The sequence below is a fragment of the Nerophis ophidion genome, linkage group LG15 (assembly GCF_033978795.1).
Source record: "Nerophis ophidion isolate RoL-2023_Sa linkage group LG15, RoL_Noph_v1.0, whole genome shotgun sequence".
Taxonomy (NCBI): domain Eukaryota; kingdom Metazoa; phylum Chordata; class Actinopteri; order Syngnathiformes; family Syngnathidae; genus Nerophis; species Nerophis ophidion.
Window position 1 is genome coordinate 20,344,334 of NC_084625.1, and position 21,171 is coordinate 20,365,504.

Consider the following 21,171-nt stretch of genomic DNA (forward strand, 5'->3'; position numbering starts at 1 on the left):
TGTGTGTATAAGGGAAGACATTATCTGGCGTTTTGTTTCGCGATATTATGCAAAAGCAACTTTTCTTACCTTCTGGTACCTGCTGATCTGTATTTGGGATGTGCATAAATCCTGAAAAATTGTGCGCGTCTGCCTTTGTAGTCCGTAGTTGATAAGCTTCTTCTTTTCCTCTATCTCCTTGTTATGTGACATTCATCCTCCCCTGTTGCCATTTCTAATATAAAGTAGTGTAAAGTTCTTACTTATATCTGTCAGTAAACTCGCCATGAAAGCGCGAAAACATACCGGTGTAGTGAATTTATATTAATCACCCAAAGAAGTTTAGTTATTTTTTAGTTAGTTTAGTTTGGGTTTAAGTTTACAAGTTTATTCACAATACCATATAACATTTAGAATAGTGGTGAATATCATCATTTAAAGATGTTGGTACGTGAAAGGGTCCCCCAAATAAGCTAGAAGAAGCTTTTGACAGGGGGTCCAAAGGACAATATATACATGGAAGGATCAAATATGGTAGCAAGCACAAAAACAAAAACAAAAACAAAACAACAACAACGCTATATGATAAACACAAGATAATAGTACTAAAGCAAGCATACACATTCGCTTCAGCCATCCTAGTCACTGCCGTTGTGTCCTTGGGCAAGACACTTTACCCACGTGCTCCCAGTGCCACCCACACTGGTTGAAATGTAACTTAGATATTGGGTTTCACTATGTAAAGCGCTTTGAGTCATTAGAGAAAAGCGCTATATAAATATAATTCACTTCACTTCACTTCACATTCAACCATGCAAAACCCAACAGTATACTACCCCACATAAGGCATTAGAGATATGTGGTTAATAGGTATTTTTTCAGTTTCTTTTTGAAGTTGGAGAATGGATACAGCATCTTGAGGCTCTCATTAAGCTGGTTCCAAATCTTTGGTACCCCTCCATACGATATTGTGAGCGGTACAAGCCAGTAAACGATGTTTACCTGTTATCAGATCTAAGTTACGAGTGTAACTTTGGTTGGACGGTTTTTAACAGGACACATTTCTGGCCTTGTTGTTGTTTCCGGATAAGAAGGTGCTGCTCCATTATTGATTTAAGTAAAGTCTGAATGTCATTAAAACAGTTAACTTCATCTTTTGACACTTCTTCCACTCCCGTCCTTGTACAACGACAAAGATGGAGGGGCGAAGACGCTGCTGAAGGTGAGCCACGTAAATAACACCGTCCACAACACGGCACATCCGGAAGTAACTGTCAGACTGTAAAACATAATCCATGCAACATTTTGACCAAAGAACTACCATTACATTATGTAGACCACAAGGAAGTGTTTTCAATTTAGAAAGAAAATAATAACAAGACTCCTTTAATGCGCCCTATAATCTGGTGCGACTTTTGTATGAAAAATGATCGAAAATAGACCATTCATCGGCAGTGCGCCTTTTAATCCGGTGCGCCCTATGGTCCGGAAAATACGGTAGTCTTTTTCTGCGCTCCAATCCACGCTAGTGTTCTGTTTTTCCGTGCACACCCTCACACGAGAGTGTTTTATGCAGAGTTTGACTACTGGTGTTATTAAATATTATTTTGCCTACGAGCTGCATCCAGTTGCATCTCGAAAATCACGACAACTACCGCTAACATGCGGCCCCGCGAGCGTGACAGCTTGTTTCGAATTAGGTCGCGAGCTTAAACACACTAGTTGGAAAGTAAATAAGCTCCGGAAGGCTCATCGTCAGCTCATGTTCAGAAATGAGTGAACCACCCTTTGGACCAGTTCCACCACCGTGAAAAAAAAACATTGTTTTTCTACTTTTTAGTTAAAAGCCTCCAATCCACTCCAGTTGTCAATTTTTCAATGAGGACCTCAATTATGCGTCAAGTGTTTTGTTGATGTCTAGCAGCTTGGAAAGAAAAACAGCAGCTGTTGTTTAATAAATGACTTGTTTTCCTCATTTGCAGCCCAAAAAAATATGTGTGGCTTCTTGGCATCAGTGCCTCCATCAAATAGTGAGGTCCTTCTAATCCCACCCAGATGTTGTTTCGTTGTTGTTAAAGCTGCCAAATTAACATTTCTTTCAAGTGTACTTATTTCTAGGAGAGGTACACTTGGAGAGGAAGTTGACGGCACCCTAGGGGATTTGAGGCACGTTATGGCGGTACGGCCGATTGTATCAGGGCTCCAAGCACAAAGCCAGCTCAGTGGCCTTGTGGTTAGTGTCCGCCCTGAGACTGGGAGGTTCAATCAATCAATCAATCAATCAATCAATCAATGTTTATCTATAATACCCTAAATCACAAGTGTCTCAAAGGGCTGCACAAGCCACAACGACATCCGTGGTTTAGAGCCCACATAAGGGCAAGGAAAAACTCACAACCCAGGGGGATGTCAATGTAAATGACGAGAAGAAACTTTGGAGAGGACCGCAGATGTGGGTGAGACCGGATGCAATGGACGTCAAGTGGGTCTAGCACAGGGGTGCCCATTACGTCAATCGCGAGCTAGCGGTCCATCGCGGAGGGTGTGTCAGTCGATCACAAGCCAGGCATTAAAAAAATTGACATAAAAATGAGCAATCATCAATCTTTACCAAGACTTCACTTTCGTCAGTTGTTTGACATTCTCGGCACCCGAGGATCTTGTGAGATGACGCTGGCTGCTGCGAGCTCATTGTTAAGGAAAAAAAATCACTGACAGGACGAGAGAAACACTTTGGCCGTACCTGCTGTCAAAACTCTAAAGACCGACTGCACGGTTCCTGTCTTCACCATAAAAGACCTGCTTCACCCTGCTTGTGCTAACAAAATAAGAGTCTCAGAAAGCTAGCGTGCACAAGCTAGCAAGCTACGGAGTTTGATGCCAATGTATTTCTCCCCCGGCCCTCAGCGACCGCTCCCTCTCCTCGCTCGCCCACACACTCACTGATGTCACTCACCTGCTGGCACACATTAAAGGCCCACACACACATATGCTACTCTCATAACAAAGTGTTTAAAAACGAGTATGCAAGTTGGAAAAATGAGATGCCAAATCCAATCACTGTCATGTGGTATTGGACAGAAAGGAGGACTTTTTTTTCCTCCTCCATTTGAAAATGCGGACGTTATCAGCACCACTGTCTAATTCCAATCAATGCAAGTCATCAGAATCAAATACACCAACTTATATTCTTGTCTTCATGAAAGAAAGGAATCTATATGTGTTAAACATGCTTGTATTATCATTAAACACCAATAACTTGTTAACAAAAATGTCTCTTTCATAAATAAATAAATATAAATTAAAAATATGAATGAGTCAATTGAAAAGTAGCTCGCCTGCAGAAAAAGTGTGAGCACCCCTGGTCTAGCATAATATTGTGAAAGTCCAGTAGTAGATCAAACATAATAAGGTTGTGAGTTCAAACCCCGGCCGAGTCATACCAAAGACTATAAAAATGGGATCCATTACCTCCTTGCTTGGCACTCAGCATCAAGAGTTGGAATTGGGGGTTGAATCATCAAAATGATTCCCGAGCGCAGCCACCGCTGCTGCTCACGGCTCCCCTCACCTCCCAGAGGGTGAACATGGGGATGGGTCAAATGCAGAGGACACATTTCACCACACCTCGTGTGTGTGTGGGACTATCGTTGGAACTTTTGTGAAGTTTGAAGATCTCTTTCTACCATTTAAATGGTGTTTTTTTTTCTAAAGATAGGTGAAGTGAACTAGACGTGGTTCCGGTATCTGGTCAGGATTTCACCCAAACGCCTCCTGGGAAGACCCAGGACACGTTAGGAAGACTACGTATCCCGACTGGCCTGGGGTTGCCTCGGGATCCCCCGGGAGGAGCTGGACGAAGTGGCTGGGGAGAGGGAAGTCTGGGCTTCCCTGCTTAGGCTGTTGCCCCCGCGACCTGACCTCAGATAAGCGGAAGAAGATGGATGGATGGATAGATGGATAGATAGTGCTTTTCTCTAGAAACTCTAGAGCTTTACATAGTGAAACCCACATTAAGCTACATTTAAACCAGTGTGGGTGGCACTGGGAGCAGGTGGGTAAAGTGCCTTGCCGTAGGACACAACGGCAGTGACCAAGGCCATATTCCACACGAACACAGAGAGTTTCAACAACACATATTTGGGGTTAAAACAATCTCCATCCACACAAGTGTGGTTTCAAAACTGTCTATGTTTACACACAAAAACACATACACATACACATTTTGTCCAGTCAGTGAATTGAAGTGAAGTGGATTATATTTATATAGCGCTTTTCTCAAAGTGACTCAAAGTGCTTTACATAGTGAAACCCAATATCTAATTTTTACATATAAACCAGTGTGGGTGCCACTGAGAGCAGGTGGGTAAAGTGTCTTGCCCAAGGACACAACGGCAGTGACTAGGATGGCAGAAGCGGGGATTGAACCTGCAACCCTCAAGTTGCTGGCATGGCCGCTCTACCAACCGAGCTATACCGCCCCACGGTATAGAATATTTAAAAAAAATCTCACATACCCCTTGGCGTATGCCCGTCAGAAGTCTGAAAAAACAGCCATAGCTGACTTAGTGATTTTACACCTCCTATTATGTTTATTTTGATATACTAAACCGGGGGCTCCATGGAGCTTTTTCAAAAATGTTTGGAAAATGTATGGAAATGGAAAAAAAAAAAATGGGGTGAAAAATATATTTTTTGTTGTAATATGGTTTCTGTAGGAGGACAAACATGACACAAACCTTCCTAATTGTCAGAAAGCCCACTGTTAAATATGTTTGTATGTATGATGAGAGTATTTGGCGAGCACCGTTTTGTCCTACTAATTTCAGCGGTCCTTGAACTCACCGTTGCGTGGACTGTGACTCAACGTTTTGTTTACATGAACAACTTTCTCCGAGGCTGCCACAGAAAGACGTGTCTTATGCCATGCCTTTTTTGTCTCATTTTGTCCACCAAACGTTTTATGCAGTGCGTGAATGACAAAGGTGGGCTTTGTTGATGTTTTTGATTTGCTGGAGTGCTTATCAGGCATATTTCGTCAATCCATCACTGAAAGTTAATCAATGCTAACATGCTATTTAGGTTAGCTGTGTGTATATACTGCATCATTATGCCTCGTTTGTACGTATATTTGAGATAATATCATTTCCTTTACGGCATGTAATATTGGCAACAATTCTCATAGTTGTTTGCAGAGGTGGGACCAAGTCCTTGTTTTGCAAGTCACAAGTAAGTCTCAAGTCTTTGCACTCAAGTCTCGAGTCAAGTCCCGAGTCAAGACAGGCAAGTCTCAAGTCAAGTCCAAGTCAAAACTGAAAAGTCTCAAGTCAAGTCCTAAGTCCTGCATTTTGAGTTTCGAGTCATTTCAAGTCCTTTTAACCACAGACTAATATATTTACACAGATTGTGTATGCTTTTAAAACGCTGTATGTATTTATTATAAAACAAAATATTGCTGTCATTGCACTTCATAATAGCACTATTAACCAGTTATTTTAAACATGTAACTCATTCCTTTAAAGAATAAACACATTTGAAAAAACAAGTGCAACTGTAATTATTTGCACAAAAGTGTTATCATTGTATTTCGATGGCATATTGCATTGGAACTAGTTCCACAGCAGTTTCCATCCTGTTTTTACCTTATCTCATTGATCTCATCTCATACTGTATGTGTTTTAAAGTGTGTGTACACATGAAAACCATAAATACATGAACATAACAATGAACAGAGTTGTACTTTTTAGATGTCAGGGCCCTATGGAATTAGTACACATATTCTTAATATAGTATACATTTTAACTGACCTTTATTTGACTATGTTTGTCTTTTTGTAGGTGGCTAAAATACGTGGTGCTGCTGACCGCCGTCTAACGTTACGTTACTGTGTGTGATACATTCACGAAAGTAACATTATGTGTAGGTACCTCATGCAGCCCTGCTTAAAAAAAATCACTTGACAAAAAGTATGAATAAGGTAGCGAGCTGCAGTGGACGCAACAAATTGTAGTGTTTGCAATGACTTATAACCATAGACATATTATAAGTAGACCCAGCATTGGCTGCTGTGACGCGAGCAATTTGGCCACCATCTTGAAGTGGTGATGAGGAGCTGGCGAGCAGCCTAAACTGTCAGTTGAGAGGTAGAAAACAAAGATGCCAAACTGGAGTTCAGCATTTGACTGCTCAAATGAGCGGACTGTTTAAAATAGGAATCGGGTGATTACTTTTTACAAGTAAGATTTAACATTAACATTTTGTGAAAATAATATTATCACAGAGTTGTGAGGGAGCAAAGATCTTCAATATTTGTATGTGAAAATCACAAATAAATCTTCTGGAGGAGGATAACCCCTCTACTGGTATTTGGTTTACAAACTTTCAGCCACACCTAAAACAAAATTCACCAGCCACCACTGATTATGATGCGTTCATCATTTTAGGCAAAACATAAGACAATACTCTCTTAACAGTATAATTGTAACCAGGAATAAGTCTTCAAGTAACAATATTCAAATATTAACATTGTTGGGTAAAACAGACTTTGGTTTTATTCTGAATCCAGTGAAACAGATTGGTGGCTTTAGCTGACATAAAGACTTTCAGGCTTTTATGTATGTTTAAGTATTTGGCAGACACTTTTATCCAAAGCAACATACGTGAAAAATACATATAAAACAATCACTGTAAACATGATTGTTTAGGGGAAGAATGTAATAGAAAATATCAATACAAAGTGTCAAGACAGAATAAACTCTCAGCTGTTGCAGCAACAGAGATAAAGTCTAGTGGTCCGTAAGATATATAGGTATCTAATATATTCATACATTGTTTATGTAGGATATATGCATGTATATATAACCTAATCATATTGTTTCTTGAACTTAAAAATAGCAGACCGTTTTTTTCCCCCTTCTCTGGGATTATTATTCCCAGTTTTGATCTTGGACGTCTGGTCACTTATAGCATATAAGAATATTATATTACTGTTAAGCAAACTATGAACACGCCAAAACATGTGTCCTTTATCGTAGTTACACGTATGACAAAAAAAGCGCGTGAAAATCAGTGGTATTCAGTGAGATAAAATGCGCTGACAGTTCATTGCTCCTGCCAAATGAATTGCACTGAGTGGAGTTGATCACCACTCCAAGATGGCGGCCAAGCGTCTCGTCTCCTCAGCGCCACTAGTGGTCGATGCTGCGTCTACTTATAAGATGTCTATGGTTCTAACGTTAGCAGTGAGTTTACAGCCTCACGATTTAACTACACAGCCAATAAAAGTTACGTTACTCAGCCAATAAACGTTAGCTTACATTCAAAACTTACCCTTCATTGTGTATCTTCAAATGTCGAACGAAGTTGGAAGTTGTTGCGTCTCTGTCTGTAATCTTCCAACCACATGTTTTGCATACGACAATTCGTTATTTGTTGACCAAGTCGTTGTTTTAATACCCGAACAAAACTATTTTTGGCATCATTTTTCCTCACTGGCGCTTTTGTTTAAGAGATCCTCTTCGTTGGTTTTTCTGCAATTTGATTGGATGCATGCTGTGTGACGAAAATAACGTGAATGTAATTTGATTGGCTGTTGTTCTGACAGGTAGCGCGCACACTGTCACACACACTTGTACACGATGGAAGATACGGAGCGCTCCTGAATAACTTTTTAATCGTTGGGTTTGGGGGAAAGTAGCAAGTCACGTCAAGTCTAAAGGCTGAAGTCCAAGTCAAGTCACAAGTCATAGATGTTAAAGTCTAAGTCGAGTCGCAAGTCTTTTCACATTTTGTCAAGTCAAGTCTAAAGTCATCAAATTCATGACTCGAGTCTGACTCGAGTCCAAGTCATGTGACTCGTGTCCACACCTCTGGTTGTTTGTGTGCCATGTTGTTCCAGACCACAGCAAACGTTAGCCAGCTTGCAAAGATTGTAATAAATCCATTAAAAAAAGACAGTAATTTGCAGGAGTTTTCTCACCCTCTGAGACGTCTTACTAATGTTTTCCAATGTTGTAAAAATATGTCGAAGAAATATTAAATTTCAACATTTCTGTCAACGAAGATTTGCGTCCGCCTGCGACTCATAGTCATTTTGATAGTAGGCTAATATACGAAGACTGGTGCACAGTCATGTTAGAAGAGGAAGGAGCCTGCTCCAGAAGTTGGGCTTGGCCCCTTAGTTACAGTTAAAGGAACTTTGAATGCTCCAGGATACCAAAACATTTTAGACAATTCCACGCTCCCAACCTTGTGGGAACAGTTTAGAGCGGGCCCCTTCCTTTTCCAACATGACTGTGCACCAGTGCACAAAGCAAGGTCCATAAAGACATGGATGACAAAGTTTGGTGTGGAGGAACTTGACTGACCTGCACAGAGTCCTGACCTGAACCCGGTAGAACACCTTAGGGATAAATTAGAACGGAGACTGAGAGCCTGGCCTTCTCGACCAACATCAGTGTGTGACCTCACCAATGCGCTTTTGGAAGAATGATGGAAAATTCCTATAAACACACTCCGCAACCTTGTGGACAGCCTTCTCAGAAGAGTTGAAGCTGTAATAGCTGCAAAAGGTGGATCGACATCATATTGAACTCTATGGGTTAGGAATGGTATGGCACTTCAAGTTCATATGTGAGTCAAGGCAGGTGGCCAAATACTTTTGGCAATATAGTATAGAAACAGCTTACTGCCTGAATGCACTTTCAGACACCCATAAAGGTCACACCCCCAAATTTTCAATTCAGCAGACACACAAACACAAACACTGACTTATCAGCATAGCAGCGAGATCCAAACAGGACGCTTCCATTCTTCCGTTTGCACCTCAATATGTGGGGGCACAGCCCACCCAGACGGACACTTTATCTTCCCGCTCAGTTATGTTTATGTTGACAAATAATTCCATTTCTCACAGATAAACGGAATCGTCTAAACATGAAAATGGGGCAGGAGGGCCTAGGGCAATTACGAGACTGCAAAGTGGTACCAGATTTACCACCCGAGCAACGTCAAAAGGCAACTATTGTGTTCCATGCCGTAGAACAGTGGTTCTCAACCTTTTTTCAGTGATGCACCCCCTGTGAACATTTTTTTAATTCATGGACCCCCTAAACAGAGCAAAGCATTTTTGGTTGAAAAAAGGAGATAAACAAGAAAAATACAGCAATATGTCATCGGTTTCTGATTCATTAAATTGTATAACAGTGCATAATATTGCTCATTTGTAGTGGTCTTTCTTGAACTATTTGGGAAAAAAAGATATAAAAATAACTAAAAACTCGTTGAAAAATAAACAAGTGACTCAATTGTAAATAAAGATTTCTACACATAGAAGTAATCATCAACTTAAAGTGCCCTCTTTTGGGATTGTAATAGAGATCCATCTGGATTCATGAACTTAATTCTAAACATTTCTTCCCAAAAAAAGAAATCTTTAACATCAATATTTATGGAACATGTCCACAAAAAATCTAGCTGTCAACACTAAATATTGCATTGTTGTATTTTTTTTTCACAGTTTATGAATGTACATTCATATTTTGTTGAAGTATTATTCAATACATATATTTATAAAGGATTTTTGAATTGTTGCTATTTTTTTAGACTATTTTTAAAAAATCTCACGTACCTCTTGGCATACCTTCAAGTACCCCCAGGGGTACGCGTACCCCCATTTGAGAACCACTGGCGTAGAACATCTTTTTCCCAGACTGCCTTTTCAATAAAAGGACCACAACTATGGAACTCTTTACCTGACACTCTGCAATTGTTACTTTCAAAAAAAAAAAAAAATTGAGGGTAGTTGAGCAACAATTGTGTTCCCATGTTTGGATTTTACTAATATTTACTAATTGGTTTTTATCTGTGCGATGAGGTGGGGACTTGTCCAGGGTGTACCCCGCCTTCTGCTTGATTGTAGCTGAGATAGGCACCAGCGCCCCCCGCCACCCCAAAGGGAATAAGCGGTAGAAGATGGAGTTTGCACTTTGTCTGTATTATTACTATTATCAATATTATCGACTCCTCTTTGCCGTATTCTTTTTATTTTCCTATTTTAATTATGTTAGATCTGTGTTGTTGTTGTTGGGGACAAGTGTTGTAAATTAGCTTCGGCTACGAACACTATGATGCGTACATTGGATAACTGTTTCAGATATCTTTGTTTCTGTGTCCGTCCCTATTTCAAATAAACCTTAAAAAAAAAAAAAAAAAACATTTAAAAAATAAATAAATAAAATAAAAAAATAAAAATGGTTCAAAACTGGATGCTGAGTCTGATGAGAGCGGTTGGGGGAACAAAAACTGTGCCACTAAATGTGACCAACAATGGGGCGTTTATTGGCGAGAGGGTGTTGTTTCCGAAATTACAACATCCTTATCATATAACAATCACAATTTGCAACTTCAAAAATGATCACACCTAATATATTGCACAAGACAACCACTAAGAGAAAACTGCTTAGTCAACATTAATTCTGTCAATGAGTTGATGGTAAACAACCGTACAGCAAGTGTAACACGCATGACTTTTACACCAACAGCTGAGTAACAACATTTTAAAGCGCATGCAGAGGTAGTTCTTGTGGTAGTTCACCATAACACAACAGAACAAATACCCAGAACCCCTTGCAGCCCTAACTCTTACGGGACGTTCACCCCCTCCCGGACCCCTATCTTTGTAATTCGGAGGTCTCAAGGTTGGCAAGTATGGTCTAGTACAGTGGTTCTCAAATGGGGGTACGCGTACCCCTGGGGGTACTTGAAGGTATGCCAAGAGGTACGTGAGATTTTTTAAAAATATTCTAAAAATAGCAACAATTAAAAAATCATTTATAAATATATTTATTGAATAATACTTCAACAAAATATGAATGTAAGTTCATAAACTGTGAAAAGAAATGCAACAATGCAATATTCAGAGTTGACAGCTAGATTTTTTTTGGACATGTTCCATAAATATTGATGTTAAAGATGTATTTTTTTGTGAAGAAATGTTTAGAATTAAGTTCATGAATCCAGATGTATCTCTATTACAATCCCCAAAGAGGGCACTTTAAGTTGATGATTACTTCTATGTGTAGAAATCTTTATTTATAATTGAATCAATTGTTTATTCTTCAACAATTTTTTTGTTATTTTTTATATCTTTATTTCCAAATAGTTCAAGAAAGACCACTACAAATGAGCAATATTTTGCACTGTTATACAATTTAATAAATCAGAAACTGATGACATAGTGCTGTATTTTACTTCTTTATCTGCCTTTTTCAACCAAAAATGCTTTGTTCTGATTAGGGCAGGGGTCACCAACCTTTTTGAAACCAAGAACTACTTCTTGCGATATAGCTCGGTTGGTAAATCAGCCGTGTCAGCAATTTGAGGGTTGCGGGTTCGATCCCCGCTTCCGCCATCTTAGTCACTGCCGTTGTGTCCTTGGGCAAGACACTTTACCCACCTGCTCCCAGTGCCACCCACACTGGTTTAAATGTAACTTAGATATTGGGTTTCACTATGTAAAGCGCTTTGAGTCACTAGAGAAAAGCGCTATATTAATATAATTCACTTCACTTCACTTCACTTCACTTCTTGGGTACTGATTAATGCGAAGGGCTACCAGTTTGATACACACTTAAATAAATTGCCAGAAATAGCCAATTTGCTCAATTTACCATTAATAAATGAATTTATATTATATATATATATATATATATATATATATATCCATCCATCCATCATCTTCCGCTTATCCGAGGTCGGGTCGCGGGGGCAACAGCCTAAGCAGGGAAACCCAGACTTCCCTCTCCCCAGCCACTTCGTCTAGCTCTTCCCGGGGGATCCCGAGGCGTTCCCAGGCCAGCCGGGAGACATAGTCTTCCCAACGTGTCCTGGGTCTTCCCCGTGGCCTCCTACCAGTTGGAAGTGCGCTAAACACCTCCCTAGGGAGGCGTTCGGGTGGCATCCTGACCAGATGCCCGAACCACCTCATCTGGCCCCTCTCAATGTGAAGGAGCAGCGGCTTTACTTTGAGTTCCTCCCGGATGGCAGAGCTTCTCACCCTATCTCTAAGGGAGAGCCCCGCCACACGGCGGAGGAAACTCATTTCGGCCGCTTGTACCCGTGGTCTTATCCTTTCGGTCATGACCCAAAGCTCATGACCATAGGTGAGGATGGGAACGTAGATCGACCGGTAAATTGAGAGCTTTGCCTTCCGGCTCAGCTCCTTCTTTACCACAACGGATCGGTACAACGTCCGCATTACTGAAGACGCCGCACCGATCCGCCTGTCGATCTCACGATCCACTCTTCCCTCACTCGTGAACAAGACTCCTAGGTACTTGAACTCCTCCACTTGGGGCAGGGTCTCCTCCCCAACCCGGAGATGGCATTCCACCCTTTTCCGGGCGAGAACCATGGACTCGGACTTGGAGGTGCTGATTCTCATTCCGGTCGCTTCACACTCGGCTGCGAACCGATCCAGCGAGAGCTGAAGATCCCCGTCAGATGAAGCCATCAGGACCACATCATCTGCAAAAAGCAGAGACCTAATCCTGCGGTTACCAAACCGGAACCCCTAAACGCCTTGACTGCGCCTAGAAATTCTGTCCATAAAAGTTATGAACAGAATCGGTGACAAAGGACAGCCTTGGCGGAGTCCAACCCTCACTGGAAATGTGTTCGACTTACTGCCGGCAATGCAGACCAAGCTCTGGCACTGATCATACAGGGAACGGACCGCCACAATAAGACAGTCCGATACCCCATACTCTCTGAGCACTCCCCACAGGACTTCCCGAGGGACACGGTCGAATGCCTTCTCCAAGTCCACAAAGCACATGTAGACTGGTTGGGCAAACTCCCATGCACCCTCAAGAACCCTGCCGAGAGTATAGAGCTGGTCCACAGTTCCACGACCAGGACGAAAACCACACTGTTCCTCCTGAATCCGAGGTTCGACTATCCGGCGTAGCCTCCTCTCCAGTACACCTGAATATACCTTACCGGAAATGCTGAGGAGTGTGATCCCACGATAGTTGGAACACACCCTCCGGTCCCCCTTCTTAAAGAGAGGAACCACCACCCCGGTCTGCCAATCCAGAGGTACCGCCCCCGATGTCCACGCGATGCTGCGAAGTCTTGTCAACCAAGACAGCCCCACAGCATCCAGAGCCTTAAGGAACTCCGGGCGGATCTCGTCCACCCATGGGGCCTTGCCACCGAGGAGCTTTTTAACTACCTCAGCGACCTCAGCCACAGAAATAGGAGAGTCCACCACAGATTCCCCAGGCACTGCTTCCTCATAGGAAGACGTGTTGGTGGGATTGAGGAGGTCTTCGAAGTATTCCTTCCACCTATCCACAACATCCGCAGTTGAGGTCAACAGAACACCTTCCGCACCATACACGGTGTTGACAGTGCACTGCTTCCCCTTCCTGAGGCGGCGGACGGTGGTCCAGAATCGCTTCGAAGCCGTCCGGAAGTCGTTTTCCATGGCTTCCCCGAACTCTTCCCATGTCCGAGTTTTTGCCTCCGCGACCGCTGAAGCTGCACACCGCTTGGCCTGTCGGTACCTGTCCACTGCCTCCGGAGTCCTATGAGCCAAAAGGACCCGATAGGACTCCTTCTTCAGCTTGACGGCATCCCTCACCGCTGGTGTCCACCAAGGGGTTTTAGGATTGCCGCCCCGACAGGCACCAACTACCTTGCGGCCACAGCTCCAATCTGCCGCCTCGACAATAGAGGTGCTGAACATGGTCCACTCGGACTCAATGTCCAGCACCTCCCTCGTGACATGTTCAAAGTTTTATATATATATATATATATATATATATATATATATATATATATATATATATATATATATATATATATATATATATATATATATAAAATGGGTATTTCTGTCTGTCATTCCGTCGTACATTTTTTTTCCTTTTACGGAAGGTTTTATATAGAGAATAAATGATGAAAAAAAACCACTTAATTGAACGGTTTAAAAGAGGAGAAAACACGAAAAAAATGAAAATTGAATTCTGAAACAGTTTATCTTCAATTTCGACTCTTTAAAATTCAAAATTCAACTGAAAAAAAATGAAGAGAAAAACTAGCTAATTCGAATATTTTTGAAAAAATAAAAAAATAAAATTTATGGAGCATCATTAGTAATTTTTCCTAATTAAGATTAATTTTAGAATTTTGATGACATGTTTTAAAAAGGTTAAAATCCAATCTGCACTTTGTTAAAATATATAACAAATTGGACCAACCTACATTTCTAACAAAGACAAATCATTTTTTTCCTAGATTTTCCAGAACAAACATTTTAAAAGAAATTCAAAAAACTTTGAAATAAGATTTAAATATGATTTCACATATTTTCTAGATTTACCAGAATAATTTATTCAAATTTTAATCATAATAAGTTTGAAGAAACATTTCACAAATATTCTTCGTCGAAAAAACAGAAGCTAAAATGAAGAATGAAATTAAAATGTATTTATTATTCTTTACAATAAAAAAAACACTTGACTTAAATTGTTTGGAAAAAAGAGGAAGGAATTTAAAAGGTAAAAAGGTATATGTGTTTAAAATCCTAAAATCATTTTTAAGGTTGTATTTTTTTCTCTAAAATTGTCTTTCTGAAAGTTATACGAAGCAAAGTAAAAAAATTAAGGAATTTATGTAAACAAGTGAAGAACAAGTTTTTAAAATATTTTCTTGGATTTTCAAATTCTGTTTGAGTTTTGTCTCTCTTAGAATTAAAAATGTCGAGCATAGCGAGACCAGCTTGCTAGTAAATAAATTAAATTTAGAAAATAAAGGCAGCTTACTGGTAAGTGCTGCTATTTGACCCCTGGTTTCGGGGGTACATGAATTAAAAAAAATGTTCATAGGGGGTACATCACTGAAAAAAGGTTGAGAACCACTGGTCTAGTGTCTTCACTATTTTTTTAAGGACAAACTTGCAATAAGAAACATGTTTAACGTACCCTAAGTTTTTTTGTTAAAATAAAGCCAATAATGCAATTTTTTTGTGGTCCCCTTTATTTATAAGAAAAAAGAAGCGAAAAGTACAGAAAATATTGGTATCGGGACGACACTACTACAGCCACACTTACAAATGCAATGAATGGATCCAGTTCTAATTAGAGACCATAGGTTGGTCATTTTCTTTTGTTGACTACACACCCAGCGACTATAGCAGATAAGTCGGTTATTGGACAGAGTTCACTGAAGCAGTTAGAATGCACTCTATGGCTGATGAAGTTAGATAATAGATCAAATAGATGGCTTAGTATAGCAAGCGGCTCTCCAAAGGATCGACTGCATGACTGATAGATATGATAGACCATAAATGTGACATTGTGCTGGCGCTGCACAGAGTTGACTTAGTGGCCCATTCAGATGCACAAACAGATCACTTGTGTGATTGGATGTTTCGCTCTTCCTTCATGATGCAATAGCCGTGAAACATCACCGGTCGCGGTCGTGGTGAGCGACTGACAGTTATGCACGCCTTGACGTATTGTGCCATTAAGAACAAAAGCTTCATTGCGCTCGAGGAGACAAGACAGGACGGTATCACCGCACATCTTATGCCATCGCCCATCTCTGACCTCTGTATCTTTTAGCTGAAGATGGATGCATTTTCATGGCTCCACGTCAGGCGTTAATAGTCAATTGATTTCCGTTGCAATAAAGCCCAGAGTTATCCTGGTCTCGGATTGTTTGTTTTCCCCTCAAAGCCTTCCTCCGCATCGCTTTCTGTCTCATCAGTCTTACTAAAACGTGACGGTAAAGAAATCCCTACCTCTTCCCCCTGTCTGTCTCTATCTGATGGTGCGGAGAAAAACAATTTTAAGAGATTCCTGATGGCTTACAAGTCAGGACTCCGTGAGGAGAAAACGACTCAGAGGTCTTAGATGAGATAGACCTCCCAATCAATCACCTCCACCAGAGGATTGCTCTGATGCTGAATGGCGGTCCTCGATTGTGCCTCGCAAGTGCTGCATTGGCCGCCGTCATCATCTTCATGTTTCTGGTTCATAACACAGTCCAGGACTTTTATCTACCAGATGTCTGTAGAATCAAGAATGTTGGAATGGAGGCAAAAGGACTGTTCTTGTTTGTTGAAGGAGTGCCACCTTTCTTCCAAAAGGCTGATTGTGTTCTAAATTTTAGGTGTGGAGTTTTACTAATACACTTCTCAGATGGGCGTGGTCAAACAAGGGTTGTTGATGACTGTAACTCTTACCAATAAGTTGGTCGCCTTCCTAAGGCAAAACAACTTGTTAGTGGCCATGCAATCCTCCCGTGGGATGAGGCAATCCTTTGTAGGACATTAGGCAATATTGATTTAAATTATATAAAATTGGCAGACAATATAGCTTTTAATACTATTGTTAAATCATGAAAATGCATGTTGATGACACATAGTAGCGGTGTCCCGCAAATATGACAGTGACAGGCGAAAAACGGCGTCAACGCACTGTACTTTCTTGCCGGCTAATGTCCCTCAACAGTGTGAAGATGCCTCAATATTCCTCGCCTCCATGGCAACATATAAAGTATGTTTCTTACAAATATAGTCGTGTCAAATGTTTACATACACTTGTGAAGAACATAATTTCATGGCTGTCTTGAGTTTCCAATACTTTCTACAACTCTTCTTTTTTGTGATAGAGTGATTGGAGCACATACTTGTTTGTCACAAAAAACATTCATGAAGTTTGGTTCATTTATGAATTTATTATGGATCTACTGAAAATGTGACCAAATCTGCTGGGTCAAAAGTATACGTACAGCAATGTTAATATTTGGTTACATGTCCCTTGGCAAGTTTCACTGCAATAGGGCGCTTTTGGTAGCCATCCACAAGCTTCTGGTTGAATTTTCGACCACTCCTCTTGAAAAAAGTGGTGCAGTTCAGCTAAATGCACTGGTTTTCTGACATGGACTTGTTTTTTCGGCATTGTCCACACATTTAAATCGGGACTTTGGGAAGGCTATTCTAAAACCATAATTCTAGCCTAATTTAGCCATTCCTTTGCCACATTTGATGTGTGTTTTGGGTCATTGTCCTGTTGGAACACCCAACTACGCCCAAGACCCAAACACCGGGCTGATGATTTTAGGTTGTCCTGAAGAATTTGAAGGTAATCCTCCTTTTTCTTTGTCACATTTTAAGCACCAGTTCCATTGGCAGAAAAGCAGGCCCAGAGCATAATACTATCACCACCATGCTTGACTGTAGGTTGGTGTTCCTGGGAATAAAGGCCTGACCTTTTCTCCTCCAAACATATTGTTGGGTATTGTGGCCAAACAGCTCAATTTTGGTTTCTTCCAGAAGGTATTTTCTTTGTCCATGTGATGTCAGATGAAACAAACAAAAAACATTTTCTACACATTTTCGAAACATTGGAAAACATTAGTAAAATGGAAGCTCCTAAAAATTACTGGCTTAGAATGGCCAAAGGTATAGATTGATGTGTGTGTTCAAGTTAAAGGAAATGGCCGGCTGTCTTCTTCTAATGGATTTATTACGATCTTTGCAAGTTGGGTAACGTGTGCTGTGGTCTGAAACAATATGGCACACAAACAACTGAGTAAGTTGTAACTAAGTAAAGGAAATCAAATGTGCTACCTACAAAACAAGGCATAATGATGCAATATGTACATACAGCTAGCCTAATTAGCATGTTAGCATTGATTAACTTGCAGTTTAGCACTGACCAAATATGCCTGTAAAATACTGCAGCAAATAAATAGAATCAACAAAGCTCAACTTTGTCCATTCACACACAGCATAAAACGTTTGGTGGACAAAATGAGACAAAGAAGGAGTGGGATAAAACACGTTTCTCTGTGGCAGCATCGGAGAAAGTTGTACATGTAAACAAACTACTAAGAGTTCCAGAATCGCTGAAATTAGTAGGACAAAAACTGTGCTTGCCAAATACTGTCATCAGTGAAGCATGTAAACAGTGGGGTTACTAACAATTAGGAAGGTTTGTGTCATGTTTGCCCCACAGAAAATATATTAAAACAAGGAATATTTTTTTTCTTCATTTTTTTCCATTTTCACACATCTCTGAAAGAGGTCCAGGGAGCCGCGGGTTGCTGACCCCCGCCTTAGTGTGAAATGTACTTTATATATTGTTCATCATGCAGTGCAGGTCTTGTTGTGAATGTAGTTTTTGAGCTAAAAAAAAAAAAAGTTGTTTTAAGGCGACTTTAAATGTCTGTTATATTTTATATTTTAGTCGACAAAATGTTCTGTAACTTTAATCAACTTTAGTCGACTTAAATTACACGAAAACTAAATCAATTTAGATGAAGAAAACTAAAATACATTTCTGTCAAAATACTAGATAGATACAGTAGATGGATAGATAGATGGATGGATGGATGGATGGATGGATGGATGGATGGATGGATGGATGGATGGATGGATGGATGGATGGATGGATGGATGGATGGATGGATGGATGGATGGATGGATGGATGGATGGATGGATGGATGGATGGATGGATGGATGGATGGATGGATGGATGGATGGATGGATGGATGGATGGATGGATGGATGGATGGATGGATGGATGGATGGATGGATGGATGGATGGATGGATGGATGGATGGATGGATGGATGGATGGATGGATGGATGGATGGATGGATGGATGGATGGATGGATGGATGGATGGATGGATGGATGGATGGATGGATGGATGGATGGATGGATGGATGGATGGATGGATGGATGGATGGATGGATGGATGGATGGATGGATGGATGGATGGATGGATGGATGGATGGATGGATGGATGGATAGATAGATAGATAGATAGATAGATAGATAGATAGATAGATAGATAGATAGATAGATAGATAGATAGATAGATAGATAGATAGATAGATAGATAGATAGATAGATAGATAGATAGATAGATAGATAGATAGATAGATAGATAGATAGATAGATAGTACTTTATTTATTCCTTCAGGAGATTTCCTACAGGAAAATAAATTTTTCGGCAAAATCCCATTCAAGACTAGGACTAAAACTAAATTAAAAAACACTTTCAATATTAACACTGCCTCATTCCAGGATGTTTGACAGAAGATAAAGTATCAACCACGCCTATAGCCAACCTTTCAACCATCCATTTCCTACTGCTTGTCCCTCCCTAAACTAATCGCTTTTGTTGCTTTGGAGTCTTTGGAATTTGCAAGCGGCTTCTGTTTATAAGAGCGGCAGCCTTTAAATGTGCCATATGGAGTATTTCTGGTGCCAGGATCCATCGAGCCCTCGCCAAGCAGCGTCACTTATATGCTTATTCATATTTCGCGGACATGTGATCGGCAATCTGCACACAAAGATGTCTTGTCCAGATGCCAGCTGCTGCAGCTGCCAAGGAAGTTTGGCTTCTTTGCATTGCAGAATGCTGCTGAAATATCAAAACCTCAGTGTTTGGGCACTGAAATGGGAGACCAGGAGGGAGACCTGTGTACCTGATTCAGTGTTTCTCAATTAGGTTTTGTCAGCCCCCTATTGAGGCTATAATTTTTTTCCATGCCCCCCCAAGTAAAAATACGATTGATAACCTGATAGTATTTATGTACTTATTTGTTAATCCGTACAAACTACACATTAAGTTGCTGGAACCAGAATCTACATGCCACCGAGCTGAGGACTTATAGTATACTTACGTATACCGTATTGTATACTTTCCGGACTATAAATGACTATTTTTTTCCAACGCTTTGAACTCTGCGGCTTGTAAAAAGGTGTGGCTAATTCATGGATTTTTCTTCGCTAACAACCATAATGTTTTGTATTCAACAAATACTTTTAATATTATATCGACAGAGACACTGAAAATGTGTGTTATCGTTTGTGCTATGGCACTATCTTTTGGTCAAGTTTTCTCACTGCAGGTGCTCCAGAGTTTGAAAATGTACTTATAAGTATAACCATTAGCGTTTCTGCTCAAAAGGATTTGTCATTCATCACTTCAAGTAATGTTTGCAAGTTTTACAATATAACTAAAACAAGTCATACTGTTGTCTGTAGGAGTGTTTTCAAGCATGTGTACGTGTTAACGTAACGTAATCAATAGCATCAGCAAATATGCTGTGTGTTTGTATTGTTAACTTACAATGGCTTTTTGCATTGTTTTAGATTCGCAAATTCACCAAACTGTCACCGTGGATTTATTAAGTTTCTTCAGCTGATTGGAGAGCTTGTTTCCGCAGCTGGTGAGTCCATGACGAGGACTTTTGTTTTACTGAAACTGTTTGGAAACTATTAAGGTATGTAAATAAAGTTTAAAAATATACAGTATATTTTATACCTGTATATACTTCAGGCCAAAAGTTTGGACACAACTTCTAATGTCAATGCGTTTTCTTTATTTTCATGACTATTTACATTGTAAATTGTCACTAAAGGCATTAAACCTGTGAAGTGAAAACCATTTCAGGTGACTACCTCTTGAAGCTCATGGAGAGAATGCCAAGAGTGTGCAAAACATTAATCAGAGCAAAGGGTGGTTATTTTGAAAAAAATAGAATATAAACCATGTTTTCAGTTATTTCACCTTTATTTGTTAAGTACATAACTCCACTTGTGTTCATTCATAGTTTTGATGCTATCCATCTCATCCATCCATCCATCCATCCATTTTCTTCCGCTTATCCGAGGTCGGGTCACGGGTGCAGCAGCCTAAGCAGGGAAGCCCAGACTTTCCTCTCCCCAGCCACTTCGTCCAGCTCTTCCCGGGGGATCTGAAGGTATTCCCAGGCCAGCCGGGAGACATAGTATTCCCAATGTGTCCTGGGTCTAACCCTTGGCCTCCGGCTAGTCCGATGTGCCATAAACACCTACCTAGGGAGGCGTTCGGGTGGCATCCTGACCAGATGCCCTAACCACCTCACATAGCTCCTCTTGATGTGGAGGGCTGTTTGTACCCGTGATCTTGTCCTTTCGGTCATAACCCAAAGCTTATGACCATAGGTGAGGATGGGAACGTAGATCGACCCGTAAATTGAGAGCTTTGCCTTCCGGCTCAGATCCTCCTTCACCACAACGGGTCGATACAGCGTCCGCATTACTGAAGGGACAAAGTTTTTCGGTAAATAGAATCACAGCTGACCCAGACATTGGAAAGTTCTATTGCCGTCTGAGATGTGTTG

The 21,171-nt window shown here is 40.6% G+C and overlaps 1 protein-coding gene across 5 annotated transcripts in view; it reads right to left on the reverse strand.

The window, feature by feature from the left end:
- The window catches only part of LOC133569383 (protein disulfide-isomerase TMX3-like), a 175,717-nt gene that overhangs the window by 33,774 nt on the left and 120,772 nt on the right, over positions 1 to 21,171 (reverse strand). The window contains exons 17-18 of one of the 5 annotated variants that reach the window (XM_061921670.1): positions 20,864 to 21,089; positions 20,622 to 20,763 (exon numbers count right to left, since the gene is read on the reverse strand). The exons of 2 other annotated variants lie outside the window; for them this stretch is intronic. In XM_061921670.1, coding sequence (XP_061777654.1) covers positions 20,637 to 20,763; positions 20,864 to 21,089 — 353 coding nt within the window. In that variant the 3' untranslated portion in view covers positions 20,622 to 20,636. Of the gene's footprint in view, positions 1 to 20,621; positions 21,090 to 21,171 lie in introns of those variants that run through there. 2 more of the 5 variants (XM_061921673.1, XM_061921675.1) reach the window with 2 other exon arrangements.